Source organism: Haliotis asinina, chromosome 11, assembly GCF_037392515.1.
Source record: "Haliotis asinina isolate JCU_RB_2024 chromosome 11, JCU_Hal_asi_v2, whole genome shotgun sequence".
Classification (NCBI taxonomy): Eukaryota; Metazoa; Mollusca; class Gastropoda; order Lepetellida; family Haliotidae; genus Haliotis; species Haliotis asinina.
This window is the reverse complement of record NC_090290.1, coordinates 14,034,980-14,054,550: the sequence shown is the minus strand read 5'-3', so window position 1 is coordinate 14,054,550 and position 19,571 is coordinate 14,034,980. Positions and strand designations below refer to the sequence as shown.

The following is a 19,571-nucleotide window of genomic DNA, read 5'->3' as shown; positions in this document are numbered from 1 at the left end:
ATGTGCCGCACTAGGGTGTTAACCTGAACCAAACCTAACTATGATGTGCCGCACTAGGGTGTTAACCTGAACCAAACTTAACTATGATGTGCCGCACTAGGGTGTTAACCTGAACCAAACCTAACTATGATGTGCCGCACTAGGGTGTTAACCTGAACCAAACCTAACTATGATGTGCCGCACTGGTTTGTTAACCTGAACCAAACCTAACTATGATGTGCCGCACTGGGGTGTTAACCTGAACCAAACCTAACTATGATGTGCCGCACTAGGGTGTTAACCTGAACCAAACCTATCTACGATGTGCCGCACTAGGGTGTTAACCTGAACCAAACCTAACTACGATGTGCCGCACTAGGGTGTTAACCTGAACCAAACCTAACTATGATGTGCCGCACTAGGGTGTTAACCTGAACCAAACCTAACTATGATGTGCCGCACTAGGGTGTTAACCTGAACCAAACCTAACTATGATGTGCCGCACTAGGGTGTTAACCTGAACGAAACCTAACTATGATGTGCCGCACTAGGGTGTTAACCTCAAACCAAACCTATCTACGATGTGGCGCAATAGGGTGTTACCACCCATCAAACGTATATACAATTTGACGCAGAAGGGCGTTTCCGTCCATCAAACCTAACTACGATGTGCCGCACTAGGGTGTTAACTTCCACCAAACATATCTACGATGTGACGCACTAGGGTTTAAAGCCCACCAAACTTATCTACGATGTGGCGCAGAAGGGTGTTACCGTCCACAAAACCTAACTACGATTTGACGCACTAGGTCTTAACGCCCACCAAACCTATCTACGATGTGGCGCTGAAGGGTGTGACTCTGGTTCAGCTGAGTGAGCTACAAACCATCCAATAAACACAACACACCCTGACTCATGATTGTTAGTTGGTGCACATTGTTATCACTTTCAATATACCTCGATCTATAACGCTACAGCGCAGATATGTATAGACCAACACCTGTCACCATATCAAACTTGAATATTCAACGTTATATCAAGCGAAAGCAAATATGACAGCAATAAATTCTCCTGTTTCCATGGTAACGTAACGGTCCTGTGATTTATCGATCTCGATGAACATTGGGCGATAGCTTTAGATATACGTTCACCATATACCCATATCATTATATTTAAAACAACATCTGGCAGGATAGCAATGCTGAAGTAATTATTTTATCACACCAAAACAGTTGGTCCTAAAAGCTACCGGAGGTCACGGTACCACATTCTCAATGCCATTGACAGACAGAAAATCAGATTGGGGCATCAGTTGTTTTGTCAATTTTCAGATTTTATACTTTAATAAAGATTTTTTTGTGATAAGGGAAGTTTGAAAAGTGTGAAACACGTTGTCTGTCATCACCAACGGCCCAAGCTGTCACTTAGTGTAACTCCTAGTATTTCGTACTTGTATGGCGACAGCTTTCGGCTTTCTAGGCAAGTCCATATGTATATAAATTGTCATCTGCACCAAACAGATTTTCACTTATGTTCTGTCATTTAACACCGTAGGACATCCGTGGTGCCCTGTCTCCAAAACCCGCCTGCAAGTTCTTCGGAAACCATGGTAGGCCAACTTGGTGCAGGACCTGGTGAGACGATGCTTGTCACGTTATCCGATGTTTAGATCCAACCGTGGACTGCACCGGTAACATTTCTTGTGAAATATTACTGATGAGTCTGAACACTCTCTGGACACGTTTTCTTTCCCTGAATGTGAGTGTTAAGTTCTCGTATTGAACGTTCTGGTAGTGCGGATTGTCGTTGAATAACAAACGGCATGAAAGCGTCAGAGAATCAAAGACATTTAGCCAGTTTGAAGACGAACGGGATGCAATTTGTTTAAATTAGATACAGATACGCCGGAGATTAATAACCTTGGACGGTCCTCAGAAACTAATTTTCCGTTAATCGTATTCCAATTGTGAATTTTGACGTCCAGCGTATTCGGCTTCGATCGTCTGCCCATTGTCTTAACTTATCAATTTGGCGGCAAAGTCAGCAGCACAGAGAACATTTGCAAGATTTTTATTAAACGCGGTCGTCTTCTCGTTAATCAACGATAGCTTTATATCAATTGCTCTTGCTGACTAGAAGTGTCAAAATAAAGCGCACCCCTCGCCCTGCGCGACGGAACCAAATGAAGCCAACGGGGTCTTTATTGAGCAATAATGGCCGCCAACTCGGAACATATTTGGCGTGAGTGACACGAGAGAGTTTAAACGAATATGAGTTACTTTTACGGAGACAATTTACTGACGTCAGTTGAAGGTCAACGTGAGACGTCCCCGGCTATATACACGGAAATCTACCCTTATGCTATGATTCCTACCAGGACAGAAGACGGAATTGGACAATTGCCCGTTAATGGCTACTCTCCAAGCACGTACCCCCTGGTGCCCCAGGCCTACGTGTGGACGGACCACAGTTTGGTAGTCCCGAACCAGGCACTCGCTGTTCAGCACTCACAGATCAATTCCGGGACACGATACATTCAGGGAAACGACGGGAGTGAACTCGACGTACGTTCAAGAAAACGTCGTTTGCCGACCGTTGCTCAACGCCGAGCGGCCAATGTTCGCGAGCGACGGCGGATGTTCAATCTTAACGAAGCTTTTGATTCTCTGAGGAGACGAGTTCCAACTTTTGCGTACGAGAAGCGTCTATCAAGAATTGAAACGTTACGTCTTGCTATAGCATATATAGCCTTTATGACAGAGGTCGTGAAGGGGAAGAGCCCGGATGATGTAAAATTAAATATCTACAGGAATCAAACGGTGAACGACTATGGGCGACGCCAACCGCCGTCAGCGATTTGTCGGCATGAGTCTGGTTTCAGCCTCGATTCCACTGGCGAGTCTAACGTCGACGACAGCAACGTGAACAACGACGAGGAGATATTCAGTGAATATGAATCAAACGGGGACGAATAGAAATATTGAGCTACTAGCTGTTATTTGCGAGTGTGGTTGTAAAATGTAAACGATGTGATGACGATGTAATCAGGTGATGCGCCTCTTGAAAATTTTGAAAATTGACGACGAAATCAATTATATCTTCTACGAACCCGGGAAATAATAATTGTATCTGTGATTATTAAGATGTTACCTGTCACAAGTTTACCTTGGATGCAGCGGGAGGATTAAGTTGACTTGCTCTGAAAGTTCAAACATAATCGGTTTTGAAACAATGACGAGGACACACTACACCTATTTGAGCAAATGTGCATTATGTGATTTTCAGCATTAAAATGTCTCTACCCATAACGGATTAAATTTCAAACAGCATTCAGACACGTTGGATTATCGTTGACATTTGTGTTACGTTTCATACTTGGAGGATATTTCACTGGGAGATGATGTATGGATTTTACACGTGGTTGTTTTCTCCAAAAGGAAGTAATCTGTTTCAAGTTTCTATATCATTTTCACTTGGTTCGGTTTTTCTATGAAATCAAAATTAAATCATGTCATTCTAAATAATCAAAGATTTAATTCAAATACTTATTTCGTCTTTTTTGGAAGAAATCAGTATCATGTAAATAAACAAAAACATCTACTTTCGATTTCTAAATGTGAATTTATTTAAACTAAATAAGCAGTCGTTTTCTCCTTATTTACAGTAGAGCATTTAAAAATACTTTTACAGCTGTAATGAAATAAATGTAAACTACATTTCTGTTTCTTTCAAATCTTATTGGTATTTCGCGGATGGTATTTTCTATATGTTAACACATGGTTTGTTGGTGCCTGTAATCAACTGGTAATAAAATATCAAAGGTTTTATGTTATTTTTTTCGTTTACCTCTCATGATTGCATATCAGCCATACATATCTAAACAAAAGACATAAAATCTGCGCATCTGAAATATTGGACATGCGTGGTTTATTTGTTATTATGCTGTAACATTACTTAGATTAAATACGGTAATTTGCAACCGAGTTGTCCAAAACTTACTAAAGAGTATGACAAGGAATACAATATTAATCCGCATCAGCTAACAGACTGTTGTCTTCATGTTAACGGCAACTAAACGCTTGAATTACAGTTCAACTGAACACTCCATTGTGAAATCATAAAGGTATTCATTTACCCTACAAAATCAATTTTATCATGATGATTAAAAGTTTTTACATCGCGTTTATAATTCCATGTGCGTCCCCGCTTACTGCTAGTGTATGTTTAATTATAGGCACTATTGCGCCCATTGTTCCTGAACTCCACGTTCTAAGTCAGACAAGTGTATGCTTCATGAAATGCACGTGCATCCGTCAGTTGTTATCTGTTTTCTAAACTTTCTTCAATTAACACTGCAGTACGTCGGTGTTTTTGCCTCAAATAATCTTTTAATATTTTAAATGATACCTCACAGAGGGATTAAAAATTTCTGTAATCAAAATGATTTTAAAAATAGGAAATATATATATTCAAATAATGTTCGTAAAAACAGGAGGAACCTTTACATTAAATACAAAAAGAAAATATGTTATAAACTATAATTATGACTTCAGTGTTGATAGTCAAGTGTTAAATTATTTTTCACATTTCCCATAAAAAATGTACGCTTCTATCTCAGTTTCTTTTCCTTTGTAAAACATAAAATGTCGACCTATCGCGATCATCAGTCGACACAAATGTCATTTCACGAGAAATTTCAAGCTTGTGGAGCTATTTTTCTTATTTCAGATATTTTTTATTTTTGGAGAGGGAAGATTCGGTGAATGATGTTCTTGGATAGCCACACAACGCAAACAAGATTGTGTAATAAAAAATACATTTTTACTTTCACTTTTGCCTCAGGTTTTATAGACGCAATACTAGTTCGATCACAATCACAATAAACATTGACTTGATGAAAATATTATCAAAGATCATCATGATAATAATGTATTTGATTATATTTACCTTTCAACTATGTGTATTCCTTAAGCAAGAATGTGATATATTTTACATGATAACTCTTAGTTACTGCAAAACACCTTTGTCATTACAGTTGATGTTTTCGTGCATCACCAAAACACAACACGGATTGTGCCATCAATTTGTTTTCTTGTCCAAACGTTTCTATCGAGAATATGAGTACAAGGTCATGATAGAAATAAAAATAAATTAAATTTAATTTAGGTACATTAACATGTGAACATTTAATGACCATCATAACTATTGTTTTGTTTCCCAGTTGTCAACAACCAAATGCCAGGCATTAGGAACAATGGTGAAATTACATGCGCGAGACCAGCAAGTGTCTTTAGAAAAATCGGAATTTTGGGAAGGACAAAAAGAAAAATTGGATTTACCCCTAAATTTACAAACGGTATCAAAATGTAACCGGGATGAAACAGTTCTGCTTACACTGCAAACATTGATGCTACATCATCACCTTCACATTGTTCTTTGTTTAATTTTAGCCAGCACAAATGGGTGTTACTGTTCTTTGCCCGCCAGATTACCACTTGAACTACTTTGCAGTTCTCTATGATAAAGGTGAACATTTACTTATGTGAGCTTCTCTGTAAAGAGACATACGACGTTTTGGGGGAAATATTCGTACTCATTCAACGGGTGAATTAAAAAAATGAAGATACCGAAATCCATATTATTTCACCTAGTATTGGGAATCAGTTATGAATCACAATTCAAAGACTTTGTCTAATATGCTTTATGATTTCTGTTTTACGGACTAGTAACAGCTTATATAAGTATATACACAGCGTACGAGTATTTCAGACCAGGTGTAATATACTCTGAATCTCTCACGTACTCTTCAATATTAAATGTTGTTTTCAAATTTGAGTTTATCTTTTTACTTTATAAAACACATCTTCAATTGCAAATTTAAATGAATCGTTTTAATTTCCTTATCAAAACCATTTAAACTTGAAATTAAATTGCGAATTATATAAAACAGGCTCGTAGGTTCTTGTGCTATGTTTTGCCAACAGGTTATTGTAACATCATACAGCAACCAGCACACGCCACCGATCAATACATAACTGCTAACAACAACAGGCTGGCGCTGTGCCGGTGTGGCTTGCCCCAACACCGTCATTAACGACGTCCCAGCTGTGCCCGTCACACAATACCCCGCGATATGTAGATTCACGAAGTATGTCAAATGCACCATTATCTTTATACCTGTTTGGATAATATCCTGTATATCATTGGGATACATGAAGGCAGTATAGCAAATGTACATAAAGCGCCGAGCGTATTAATGTTCTCTGGACAAGATGTAGTGAATAATTGCTGAATATAGTATCCTAGATGACGAGCCTACAGTAGGGGACGGAAAATGTGTTGCTACGGGAGACACATACATTTACTGGGGGGTTGTTGTCGACATAAAAATTTAAATAATATTTCAATAAAAAAATGAGTTTTGGGTGCATTATGTGTCAGTTTCACTAGTGACTGTTTTTCTAAATTTGTGATTTGGTACACATTACAAAATTTTAGAATACGGTTTTTATTATCGACGTTAATTAACGTTGAATCGAAGTTGAGATCCTCTTTTTCAATTTCAGCGTATGTATGTTTGTATCTACAAGCACTCACAGCTTAAACTAATGGAGGTATGTTGTAGAGTGTTTGTAATGTGTAATTACAGTGTTTTGTTTGTTAACGTTGCAGATCTTTAATATTTTTTGTAGTAAAGAAATTGGTGATTTCGTTGAAATCGAAAATGCTATTGACATCAAACGCCCATGCGGTCCGTGCCACTGCTGGGATAGTTAATCAGTCGCGGATACCTCAGGTAGTTAGTATCGTGGCGAATAGGGCGAATACTAAATTGAGAATAGCTGCACATATTAACGTTCATACATTTATATTATTATTACAATTTTTTGTTAACGCTTCATAGATCAGTCATGGACCTCAGTCATCAACCCAATATCAACAAAAATTAATAAACCGAATTCAGTTTAAAATTAAAAATATAATTTTCCCAATATCCTTTTACACAAGATATGATAATTACATATTTCAGTGATGACAATGACAATGCTTTATTACCCCGAGAGGAATTGTTTTTACATTTAAAAGTGGTCACATAATTAAATGTCATAAACGGTAAGAAATCACATGTTAACATTTATTCAAAAGGCGAAGACTTGCTGGAATAAAATAATTTGAACTATTTTACCTTAAAAAGGGACATACTGGTTCAGGCGACCTGTAGGTATAAAATAGTATTCAGAAAATAAAACATGGCTGGGATCAGATAAAATTCTTTCAGTGAGGTTAAATACACGGGGATTAGAATGAGAGGGTAAATCCGGAACAGACACCCCACAGATTTTACTTGCAATTAAAATACTATTGCTTGGATAAGTTTGACATAAAATTTATCTTACTTTTCTAATTTTGAGATAAAATTAGTTTTTGATATTAAGAGGGCCATGCCAGCATTGAATTAAAACAAGGTTAAAATACTTTCAACAAAACAGCGCTAAATCACAATTTTTCTTACGTTAGAAGATCTCAGTTTGCGCATAAAATACCACTTCTTGAAAACGAAATCAGTGTTTGAACCCAAATGTATTTTCTTGTCGATAATGCAGCAAAGATATCTGAACAATTTTGTGACATCTGCATCCTTGATTTCATAAGGTACATTGTCACTTTTTCGCGTCATCATGCCGCTGTACAAAATCGTTTACGTCGTTCTGTTGTTAGTTTCTGACTCGGTAACCAGAACGATAAGAAAACTGAGAAATTCAATGCGCAGTTTGATATGTCATATATCCATGGTGATCTGAATAATTCAAGAAGGCAACTTGCACATAACTCTATTTACATATCCATGTTGGTAGCAAAGGTCTTGTAAGTATCTATGTTCCTCATAAACGTGTTCTACCTTTCGCTGCTGGTGATCTCAAGCCCGTTTTTAAATTGTATTGTATTGTACTATTTGTACAAATTTGAAAGGCTGCTCACTAGTTTTAATTCTTTAACAGTGACAATCTAGTTATTTCACTGTCCTTCGTCGACAGGTTTTGTGTGTGTGTTGTTGTTTTGTTGTTTGGGGGGTTTTCTGTGTTGTTGGGGGGTTTTCTGTGTTGGTTTGCGGTGGGGGGGGGGGGGGGAGGGTTTACTGTTAGCGTTAATTAATAACGTTTAAGGTCACAGTCTGGCTGTAATATTGCCGATGTGAATATAAATTTTAAAACACTCATTTATTCTATTTACTTAATAACTTAATACATAATAATATGTGCATCTGTATCGTATTTTCATCAAATAGTTTATTACATCCTCGAACGCCCACATGCATGCATGTATTCTGTGAAAAAATAACATTTGAATCATACGCTTTGACATAACGGGTCAGTGGGATCGGAAAATACTGATTAAATATAGGTGTCTTTCTCCCGTATTGTTAGATTATTGTTTAAAATTTCTGTAATATTGCTAAACAGTGAAACGGTATAACTTAGCATGTAAACGAATTTATTATGACATTTTAGTTAGTGGAAGTTTTCATTTCCAGTAGTCATGTGCCAGACAGACAGACAGACAGACAAACCGAATGTGGCACATTATATACAATGGCAAGAAAACATTTTATGCATCCATCCAGATTTGCTTACGAGACACTGACAACACATTACGTCTACAATCACGTAAACACATGCTATAAGTAAACATACATCACTGGGTAAAGATTAGCTGTTGGGACAATATGTAAAGACAGGCTATAAGTAAACATATATCACAGGTAAATATCACATGTTGTAATAGCACGTAAAGACATGCTGTAAGTAAACATATATCACTGGTAATATTAGATGGTGTGATAAAGTGAAGACATATATTAGCCTTGGAAAAGTGCACTCATCACAGATTGTTGATAACAATTGTAAAGAAAGTAAATAATTTAAAGGTATGCTTGAATGGCCTGTGGTTACTGCTTTACTCAATGTCCAAATGTGAAAAGTAAACCACCGCCCCTGGTTTTACTTTATTTTTGGCAAAAAACAACAACAAAAAACGTTTTAGAGTCAGAATTTGACAGACGTTTCACAGATATTAGCAGCATTTAGGTCGGCCATAAACGTCAAGTAAGCAGCACTACCAGTACAGACAATCTTGGCATTTGAATTATTTGTTGGAATTTCAAGAAATCATCCATGGTAGACGTGTCGCTAATGCTAATGTTGCTATGCTGATGGCAAATGTATGTTATTTGCTTTTAATCATCATACAAATATTATTGCTACTGTCACATAACAGAACTAATTGATCAACGGCACTCACAATAAATTTCCTGAAATAAACATTATTTTTAGGAGTTATATTTATTTACAATAACAATCGTAAATGAAAACAAACTATAAGTAATATTTTTTTTTATTTTCGAATGATTTGCAAATTTCAAGTCTCACAAACAGCGACGTGCTATAAGTAATATATATCACCGGTAAATATTAGATGTTATGATATGATGTAAAGATGTGCTATAAGTAAACATCTAGCATTAATAAGAATAAGAAGTTTGGATAACATGTGGAGACATGATATAAGAAAACACATACCACTGATACATACAAAATGATGTGATAACACGTAAAGACATGCTATAAGTAGATATATATCCCTTGTAAATACAAAATGATGTGATAACACGTAAAGACATGCTATAAGTAGATATATATCCCTAGTAAATACTACATCTTGTGATAACATGTAAAGACATGTTGTAAGTAAACATATATCATCGGTAAATATTAGTACATATTAGATTAGTGACATGGATTTATTTTGAAAATCACAAGCTTATTGTGAGATTTACGTCTAATTTCGAAATGGAAATTCATATGTCATTGTAAAATCTGCACTCAAACAGGAACTGGTCTCATCAACACAATGACAGGAAGGATGGGGGTGGGGGTTGCTAGCATGTGTCATGCTGTGGTAAGTGCAACACCGGAGGTCGGTCAGAAGGTTCTTGTCAATTATCAGTTACTTGGATCTGGTCTGCTGTCCTTGACCAGCTTGTACGTTATGTTCCTCAACAATGCTGTTATGGTTTCGCAGTTATCTGAATCACTCTTCTTCCTCCAGTCCTTGCTGGGATGCAGTCATGTGATGCTGAGACGATGTATCTGTTACAATATTGTGAAGTTGTACACTGAGACTGATATCAGCAGGTGTCTGGGACAGGGAGTCCTGGGATAAACAGATGACTGGGACAGGGAGTCCTGGCATAAACAGATGTCTGGAAAGGAGACACGGAGGACTGGCAACAACCGGTGTCTGGGACAGGGAGACCTGACATCAACAGGTGTCTGGGACAGTGGACAGGGGTACTGACATCAACAGGTGTCTGGGACAGGGACGACTGACATAAACACATGTCTGGGACAAAGAGGGCTGACATCAACAGGTGTCTGAGACAGGGCCTGGCATGAACAGGAGTCTGGGACGGAGACAGAGAGGATTGATATCAACAGGTGTCTGGGACAGGGAGGACTGACATATACAGGTGTATATTGAAAGGGGACATCAACTATCTGGGACAGGAGACAGGGAGGACTGACATCAATAGGGACAGGGAGAATTGGCATCAACAGGTGTCTGGGACAGGGAGTCCTGACATAAACAGATGTCTGGAAAAGGGGACATCAAGTGTCTGGGACTGGAGACAGGGAAGACTGGAATAAACGGGTGCCTGGGACATTCGACGTGGTTAACTCCCAGACTGACGAATTCGTTTAGAAAGGACCTGTGTTAATTGCATGGTGGTCCATCTAGATACACCGCTGTTGTCAACATGATCACTACCACCACCGTCGTCATCATCATCATAATTATCACCACTGCTATGAGTAGTATTAAAATATATGCATCAACTCTGAATTATAAACACACTAAATGAGCCAGACACTTATCACCGACTCTAGCTGAGCTATCTCCCTCTCCGTGACAACCGACAAAGACCACAGCAGCTGCAAGGTACTCTGAAGGGTGTTACATCCTGGTCCCCTCTTTTCCACCACCCGGTGCAATGACACCTCAAACTGATTGACGTGACACCTTGACTACATTAGAGGGAACCCTGCGCTATTGCTACACAGCACGAGTTCAGCAAGGGTTCAAGTGCTTTCATTTTCCCATCGTTTTATTCATTTTGGCATGCAAATATTTACGAAATTATTAGTAAAACATGTTGAAATTCTAAACATGTCTAGGTTATGGTGATAACGTATTTAGATGACGCTTTAGCTGCGAGGCAATTGTTCGTTTCACGTGGTCAGATGATACACCGGTGCTGTTTTCACCTCGAGCTTCATGATGTACACATTTATAAAGCAAACGTTTACAGTTGCAGTTAATCCGACAGTGTGTATAGCATGGAAAGGAAACAAGACATTCAGTAATGTGAATTCGATTCTGTCATTTATTGTAACTTATGTTACATGATGGATAAGTCGGGATGGCTCTAAGAGTGTGGGTTCGAATCCCGGATGAAACTCAACTTAACATAAGTGCTAGCATCTGTGCTTTACTAGCAATGTGTAATCCCAAATATATCATATGTTACATTTGTAACTGTCTAAATGGAATAGTGTAATCACAATATATATATTTCATTACGAGAGTGTTATGCAGAAATTCTGCGTTCGAGTGAAATGGAGTGACTGAGTCACAGTCAGGATGATTTGGGTGAGGCTTTACAAATCTCCGTTCTCCAGACCATCATAACGTGAATGATGCAGATACTGGCACTCACGGTGGCCACGTCGGATTATTTGGTAACAGTTTGACCATACAGTGTATAGAGTCTGCGATGGACCTTTGATTGTAGGGAAAAGAATACATGGTACTACATATATAAAAAATCTCCGTTTCCTCTGTGCCACGATCTAGATCTTGTTTCTTCACTGAACGTCTGTTGTTACGTATTTTAAAAAGAAACACAGTTTAAGAAAACGTTCTTGTCTGGAAGAACTACACAGCCGAGTTTTATACCAATACACCCAGAACGTCACGCTCTGTGCATTGATGTGATTACAAACTTTAATGAAACAATACAATTTCCGAATTGAATTTTGTGAAACAAACCAACCGTTGGTCATCGCTTGATAAATAATGTCACGAATGTTTCAGGAATGCTTCAAGATTAACACATGCCCAAATATATCTTAATTACATGTCTATATATGTCTTGCCACATGTTGGGCAGCGGAGTAGTCTAATGGTTAAAGCGTTCAATCGTCACGCAGAAGACCTGGGTTCGATTCCTCACATGGCTGCAATGTGTGAAGGTCATTTCTAGCGTTCCATCGCCGTGATGTTGCTGGTATAGTGTTAAGGTGGCGTAAAACCATACTCACTCACTCACTCACTCACTCTTAACATATGTCTATATATTTTCTTAACACGTCGATATATATCTTAACACACACACACACACACACACACACACACACACACACACACATATATATATATATATATATATATATATATATATATATATATATATATATATATATATATATATATATATATATATATCTTAGTGGTATGTTTTTCTCATGCGCTCCCTGACAGTGTTTGTATACTCGCTGATAAAGTCGTCGAATAATACAACAAAACTGTTCTTCATCTTCTGTCGTTTAAAGAACTCCCTTTCTCTTCAGAGAAGAAATGGATCAAATGTGAGCCTATTAACTCCAGGAAAGCAGATATGTACTTCTAGCTTTACAACAACCTGAGTAAAAACATGTAGCCTCAGCTGTACATTCGGAAAGTCAACGTATATAAAACATACACTATATTATCCCACAGGTACAACTTAACAAGCTCCTTCTACCGTAGATGCGTCTCCGCTGCGGTATGTTAACCCCCTATGTGTTTATGAGTAACAGGCTGCGTTTGTTTGTCGGGCACTTGGTCTTTTCCCTCAGCTCTCCAGTCCACGTGCTCCCCGTGTAATCGATAGCTATGTTATTTGTTCGTCATTCAGCGCATCTCAGTATTGATCTGCAACATATTGTGCATTTATTAATATGAATAGGCTGTCAGTTTACAACCAAACCCAAATGTTCGCCTTTCCATGTAACTGCAGCCTCGATCAAGGTTTAAAAATCAATCCTGACGTCTACATGAAACCACACGGCGTGGACTGACGGAGGAGTCGAGCTGACAGCCGTGATGATGTCGACGACGTTCAGTTCACAAAATAAACAGCCAATCAGGATTCTTGACACATTCACGTGGGAGTTGTTTACTCTGAGGTCCGCGCGAGTGGCTTCAAGTACTACGGGATCCTTTGCAATTCATGTCGGTGGATTAATAAGGCAAGCTCTCCCAGGTTTAGTGCAATTACTATAGGAAACCTGGCCTGATTGTAATTCCGGGTCTTCTTTCTTAACAATTGCTGGGTCATCTTGGGTTTTGCACCAACGATGGCCTCATCCGTAGAGTACAATGAAAAGCGTGCCCGATCGTGCGCTGGTTTGTTTAAAACTCTTTGGATGTCCTCTTCCATTTTAGCGGAAAGATAGACACTTTGTGTATTAACAGACGTCGTAATATGAGAAGTCACGCCTTACAAGACACCATCATAAATTTGCACTTGTCTTCTTATGCAGCCAAGCTCTAGGTTTCAACTGAGCCCTTAACAGACTGCGAGTTCTTCACAATGGCTGATTTTTAATGTATTGGCAAAACCGAAAAAGAGAGCAATTCATATAAAACTCTTTTTATGACAGTTGGGTTTCACAATTAAACTCAATAAGGGAGGACAGAATCAAGATGGTGTAGGATCGATGGCCGCTGCGGCAACAGGTTTGCTGGCATATTCCATACGGCCCCACGAACAAAGGGTCACCCAGAGGCGAGGGGAAGGGGCGCCATGCTTTACATTATATTATTTATTAATTAAACTTCCTTTACAGAAAGACGTCAAATATCAGCTGAAATGAGTGATGGAATTGAATAATGGTATATATGAAGGCAGCATAGTAGTAGCAATGGTAGAAGTGGCAACAGCATCAACAGCGGTAGTAGTAGCGGCTTCAGTAGTGGTAGTAGTAGTAGTAGTAGTAGTAGTAGTAGTAGTAGCAGCAGCAGCAGTAATAGTGATGGTGGCACTAACTAGTAGTAACAGCAGTAGTGGTAGTCGCAGCAATAGTAGTAGTAGTAGCAGTAGTAGCAGCACGAGCAATAGCAGTTTTAGTAGTAGTGGTAGTAGTAGCAGCAGCAATTGTAGTAACGGCAGCAGCAGCAGCAGCAGCAGTAACAGTAGTAGTAGTAGTAGTAGTAGTAGTAGTAGTAGTAGTAGTAGTGGTGGTGGTAGTGGTGGTGGTGGTGGTGGTGGTGGTAGTAGTAGTAGTAGTAGTAGTAGTAGTAGTAGTAGTAGTAGTAGTAGTAAGGGGAGGAGCAGGGGAGACAAAAGGGGTGGGAATAGGGTAGGGGTATAGTTCAAGGGAATGTTCAAATTAAATCAAAACTTCAATATGACGCCTATTATATGATTCACAAGGGACCTAAAAACATTGAAAAACAATAAATTCACACAACAGGTTGCTCGTCAAGGTTTTTCTGCTTCAACTCCATTCAAAGAATACCCTCAATATTTCAGCCCACCTGTTCCAAAGATTGGCCTCGCGGGGAAGAACGTTGTGCTGTAATGAATGAACAATCAAACCGCATTCAAACTCCGGTGCTAAAAGGTGGAGAGCAGTACCGTACTTTCTCGGTGTAACGTAACATCTCGCAGCAATTTATGCATGTCATTTGTCAAGTCACAATGCCACCGTCAAGTTTACAAACCATAGCTGGAGAGGTTCAAAAGCATAAAAACTCCAGCAAAATAAATCTGGAATTTTGAAAGCGCTGTATTGTCCCCTCCGGCTCGGCAAATGTTGAATGCTTTCCACCACATCAGCTAGGTTTTTAAATGAAATACTTGAGATTTTCAACGCGTCCAAAGCTAGGGTCCCTCCTCGCATTTATTGCTACGTTGAAGGTGATAGACTAACGTTGAAGGGCGGAAGACAACAAAACATTCCTGTCTGGCGTAGTGAGCAGATAGCGCAGTCAATCATAATCACGCGTTACGGGGTTGTGTGCTCGAATCAGAATACCTCAATGTCGTTTATTACATTTGTAATAGCGCATTTTTTTACTTAATGCAATAGCATATGAAGAGACGGGTAACTGTCATATAAAGTCCCTGATTAGAACAATATGGTATTAAAGTTGTCCTGTACAGACATTACCTGATGGGTACGTATCTCCAGAAATAAGGGCGCCATGTGTAGGCCTTTGTCGTTTTTATCCTGCTTTCCGGTTTGTTTGGATATATTCAATGGATGGCAGTAAACCGTCCTTAATAAGGGATAAATATATCGGTACGTTCCAGCAAATCTGGCACTATGTCGTTGATTCCAAGTCACTACTACTTAAGAAACACAATGAAGCTACTTCAACCTGGGACACATCTTTCAATGTTATCTGACAGGACGTGGAGAAACACGATCATGTTACTACAACCTTAGAAACATCTTTCAGTGTTATCTGACAGAACGTGGAGAAACACGGTCAAGCTACTACAACCCGAGACACATGTTTCAATTTTATCTGACAGAACGTGGAGAACCACGGTCAAGCTACTTCAACCTGAGACACATCTTTCAATGTTATCTTACAGAACGTGGAGAAACATGATGAAGCCCCTACAGTCTTAGACACATCTTTCAATGTTATCTGACAGAACGTGGAGAAATACGGTGAAGCCCTTACAATCTTAGACACATCTCTCAGTGTTATATGACAGAACGTGGAGAAACACGATGAAGCCCCTACAATCTTAGACACATCTGTCAGTGTTATCTGACAGAACGTGGAGAAACAGGATAAAGCCCCTACAATCTTAGACACATCTCTCAGTGTCATCTGACAGAACGTGGAGTAAAAGGGTGAAGCTACTACAATCTTAGACACATCTCTCAGTGTCATCTGACAGAACGTGGAGAAACACGGTCAAGCTACTACAATCTTAGACACATCTTTCAATGGTATCTTGAGAGAGCGTGAAGAAATAATAGGTCTTAATTGAGGGGGTGTTATAAACTGTAAATGTTTTAAGCATGGCCCTGTACTGATCCATGGAGCTGTTTCCAGTCTGCTGTTGCAAAAAGTAAGACGAATTTCCCTTTCTGCTTCTCTGACGATACATTAATGATCAAATTATGTATCAAAAATATATCTGCCAGAAAATGTTGGCCTTTTCATGCAACTGCTGCCTCGATCATTGTTTGAAACTATTCGTGACGTCTCCAGGAAACCACGCGGTGCGGACTGACGGAGGAAAAAATTATGTCTGCCAGTAAAAGTTGTGCAATATACCAGGCTACAAATGTTCATACTATATAACTGTCCCTAACAATGGAGTTCTGTTGGAAGGTGTATCGCAATACAGTGGTCGGTACATGAAAACAGAAAACTTGGTGTTACAACGAGATACTGTGCTTGTGTTTTGTAAGCATGTAGTTACGCATCACGTCAGTACTACTTGTGTGTAAATGTCAGTGCTTGGTGAATACATATCAGTACTACTTGTGTGTAAATGTCAGTGCTTGGTGAATACATATCAGTACTACTTGTGTGTAAATGTCAGTGCTTGGTGAATACATATCAGTACTACTTGTGTGTAAATGTCAGTGCTTGGTGAATACATATCAATACTACTTGTGTGTAAATGTCAGTGCTTGGTGAATACATATCAGTACTACTTCTGTGTATATGTCAGTGCTTGGTGAATACACATCAGTACTACTTGTGTGTAAATGTCAGTGCTTGGTGAATACATATCAGTACTACATGTGTGTAAATGTCAGTGCTTGGTGAATACATATCAGTACTACTTGTGTGTAAATGTCAGTGCTTGGTGAATACATATCAGTACTACTTGTGTGTGAATGTCAGTGCTTGGTGAATACATATCAGTACTACTTGTTTGTAAATGTCAGTGCTTGGTGAATGCATATCAGTACTACTTGTGTGTAAATGTCAGTACTTGGTGAATACATATCAATACTACTTCTGTGTAAATGTCAGTGCTTGGTGAATACATATCAGTACTACTTGTGTGTAAATGTCAGTACTTGGTGAATGCATATCAGTACTACTTGTGTGTAAATGTCAGTGCTTGGTGAATACATATCAGTACTACATGTGTGTAAATGTCAGTACTTGGTGAATACATATCAGTACTACTTCTGTGTAAATGTCAGTGCTTGGTGAATACATATCAGTACTACTTGTGTGTAAATGTCAGTGCTTGGTGAATGCATATCAGTACTACTTGTGTGTAAATGTCAGTGCTTGGTGAATACATATCAGTACCACTTGTGTGTAAATGTCAGTACTTGGTGAATACATATCAGTACTACTTGTGTGTGAATGTCAGTACTTGGTGAATACATATCAGTACTACATGTGTGCAAATGTCAGTGCTTGGTGAATACATATCAGTACTACTTATGTGTAAATGTCAGTACTTGGTGAATACATATCAGTACTACATGTGTGTAAATGTCAGTGCTTGGTGAATACATATCAGTACTACTTGTGTGTGAATGTGAGTGCTTGGTGAATACATATCAGTACTACTTGTGTGTGAATGTCAGTACTTGGTGAATGCATATCAGTACTACATGTGTGTAAATGTCAGTGCTTGGTGAATACATATCAGTACTACTTGTGTGTAAATGTCAGTACTTGGTGAATACATATCAGTACTACATGTGTGTAAATGTCAGTGCTTGGTGAATACATATCAGTACTACTTGTGTGTAAATGTCAGTACTTGGTGAATACATATCAGTACTACATGTGTGTAAATGTCAGTGCTTGGTGAATACATATCAGTACTACTTCTGTGTAAATGTCAGTGCTTGGTGAATACATATCAGTACTACTTGTGTGTAAATGTCAGTGCTTGGTGAATGCATATCAGTACTACTTGTGTGTAAATGTCAGTGCTTGGTGAATACATATCAGTACTACTTGTGTGTAAATGTGAGTGCTTGGTGAATACATATCAGTACTACTTGTGTGTAAATGTCAGTACTTGGTGAATACATATCAGTACTACTTGTTTGCAAATGTCCGAACTACTCATCTGTAAATGCTAATACGACTTACCTGTAAATGTCAGTACCCGGTGTGTAAATGTCAGTAGCCAATGTGTAAATGTCAGGACTCGGTGTATAAATCTCAGTACTTGTTATGTAAATGTCAGTACTTGTGAGTAACGTCAGTACTTATCGTGAGTTAATGTCAGTACTTTTTGTGTGTAATGTCAGTACTTTTTATGTCAGTACTTTTTGTGAGTAATTTCAGTACTTTTTGTGTATAATGTCAGTACTTTCTATATGAAATGTCATTACTATTTGTGTGTAATGTCAGTACTTTGTGTTTTTAATATCAGTACTGTTTATGTGCGATGTCAGTACTGGTGCGTGTGTTACTGCCAGCATACTTTCTGTGTGTTTTGTTAGTCATTTTTCTGTGTAATGTCAGTACCTCTGTGCAAATGTCAGTACTTGGTGTTTGCAAATGTCAGTACTTGTGTGTAGATGTCAGCACGTCCTTTCTTGCCTTATGCACTTGGTTCGGTACATGGCAGTGAGGCCCCATTGCTCCTTTTAGAATACTACCTATTATACATAAATATATCGGTAAATCCAATTGATTTGAACAAGTAAATGAAATTCACAACAACCATGTCTAGATGCTAAACAAATCTTCGTCAGCACATATTATAAATAATGGCACAATGTGTTTAACGGTAGTCTGTCGTACAGACCCTGAAGTATATATATCAAAGAAAGCCCACGCAAGTCTAGAAAATGTGGCATGTCTAGCTTTCCTTAGCTTCAAAAATGAAGAAAGTCTCAGGGCTCCATTTCATTATATTATTTTTTTTCACTATGAACGTTTTTTCAGTAAAATATGTTCATTTCAGAGACTAGCTGTTAGTCTAGTTTAACGGTTAAAATGGTTATTGTGATATTCTCTTTAAATAGTTTATTTTATGCACACACAAAATGTTGACAAATTGGATGGCGCAATCAGTCTTAGTGTTGATTGTGTCAGACTTAATGTTTGATTGTGTCAGACTTATTGTGTGATTGTGTGAGACGCCATGTGTGATTGTGTCAGACATAGCGTGTGATTGTGTCAGACGTAGTGTGTGGTTGTGTCAGACTCAGTGTGTGATGGTATCAGACTTGATGTGTGATTATGTCAGACTCATCGTGTCAATGTGTCAGAATCGGTGTGTGATTTTGTCAGACTTAATGTATGATTGTGTCATATTACTGAAGTTATTAAATTTCATTGTAATGAATACGTTCCAAGGACGATTATACTTAAGACATGCTCTGCACGTCCGGACGCCATGCTCGTCACCATACGGCTCCAAAGTGACGTAAAATTTTAACTTACTCACTCACTCCAGTCGCCATGACAAAGTGTCAGCATCGTAAAAAGTGTAAAGTCGCTAGAACTGTGTCATGTTCTGGTTGATC

General features: G+C 38.6%; 1 protein-coding gene across 1 annotated transcript; it reads left to right on the top strand.

Annotated features, from left to right (window-relative positions):
- The first annotated feature begins 1,525 nt into the window (after positions 1–1,525).
- Positions 1,526–4,497, top strand: LOC137256158 (protein Fer3-like). Its single transcript, XM_067793863.1, has one exon. The coding sequence runs from the start codon at positions 2,250–2,252 to the stop codon at positions 2,952–2,954; it is 705 nt and encodes a 234-aa protein (XP_067649964.1). The 5' UTR covers positions 1,526–2,249; the 3' UTR covers positions 2,955–4,497.
- The last annotated feature ends 15,074 nt before the right edge of the window (positions 4,498–19,571 follow it).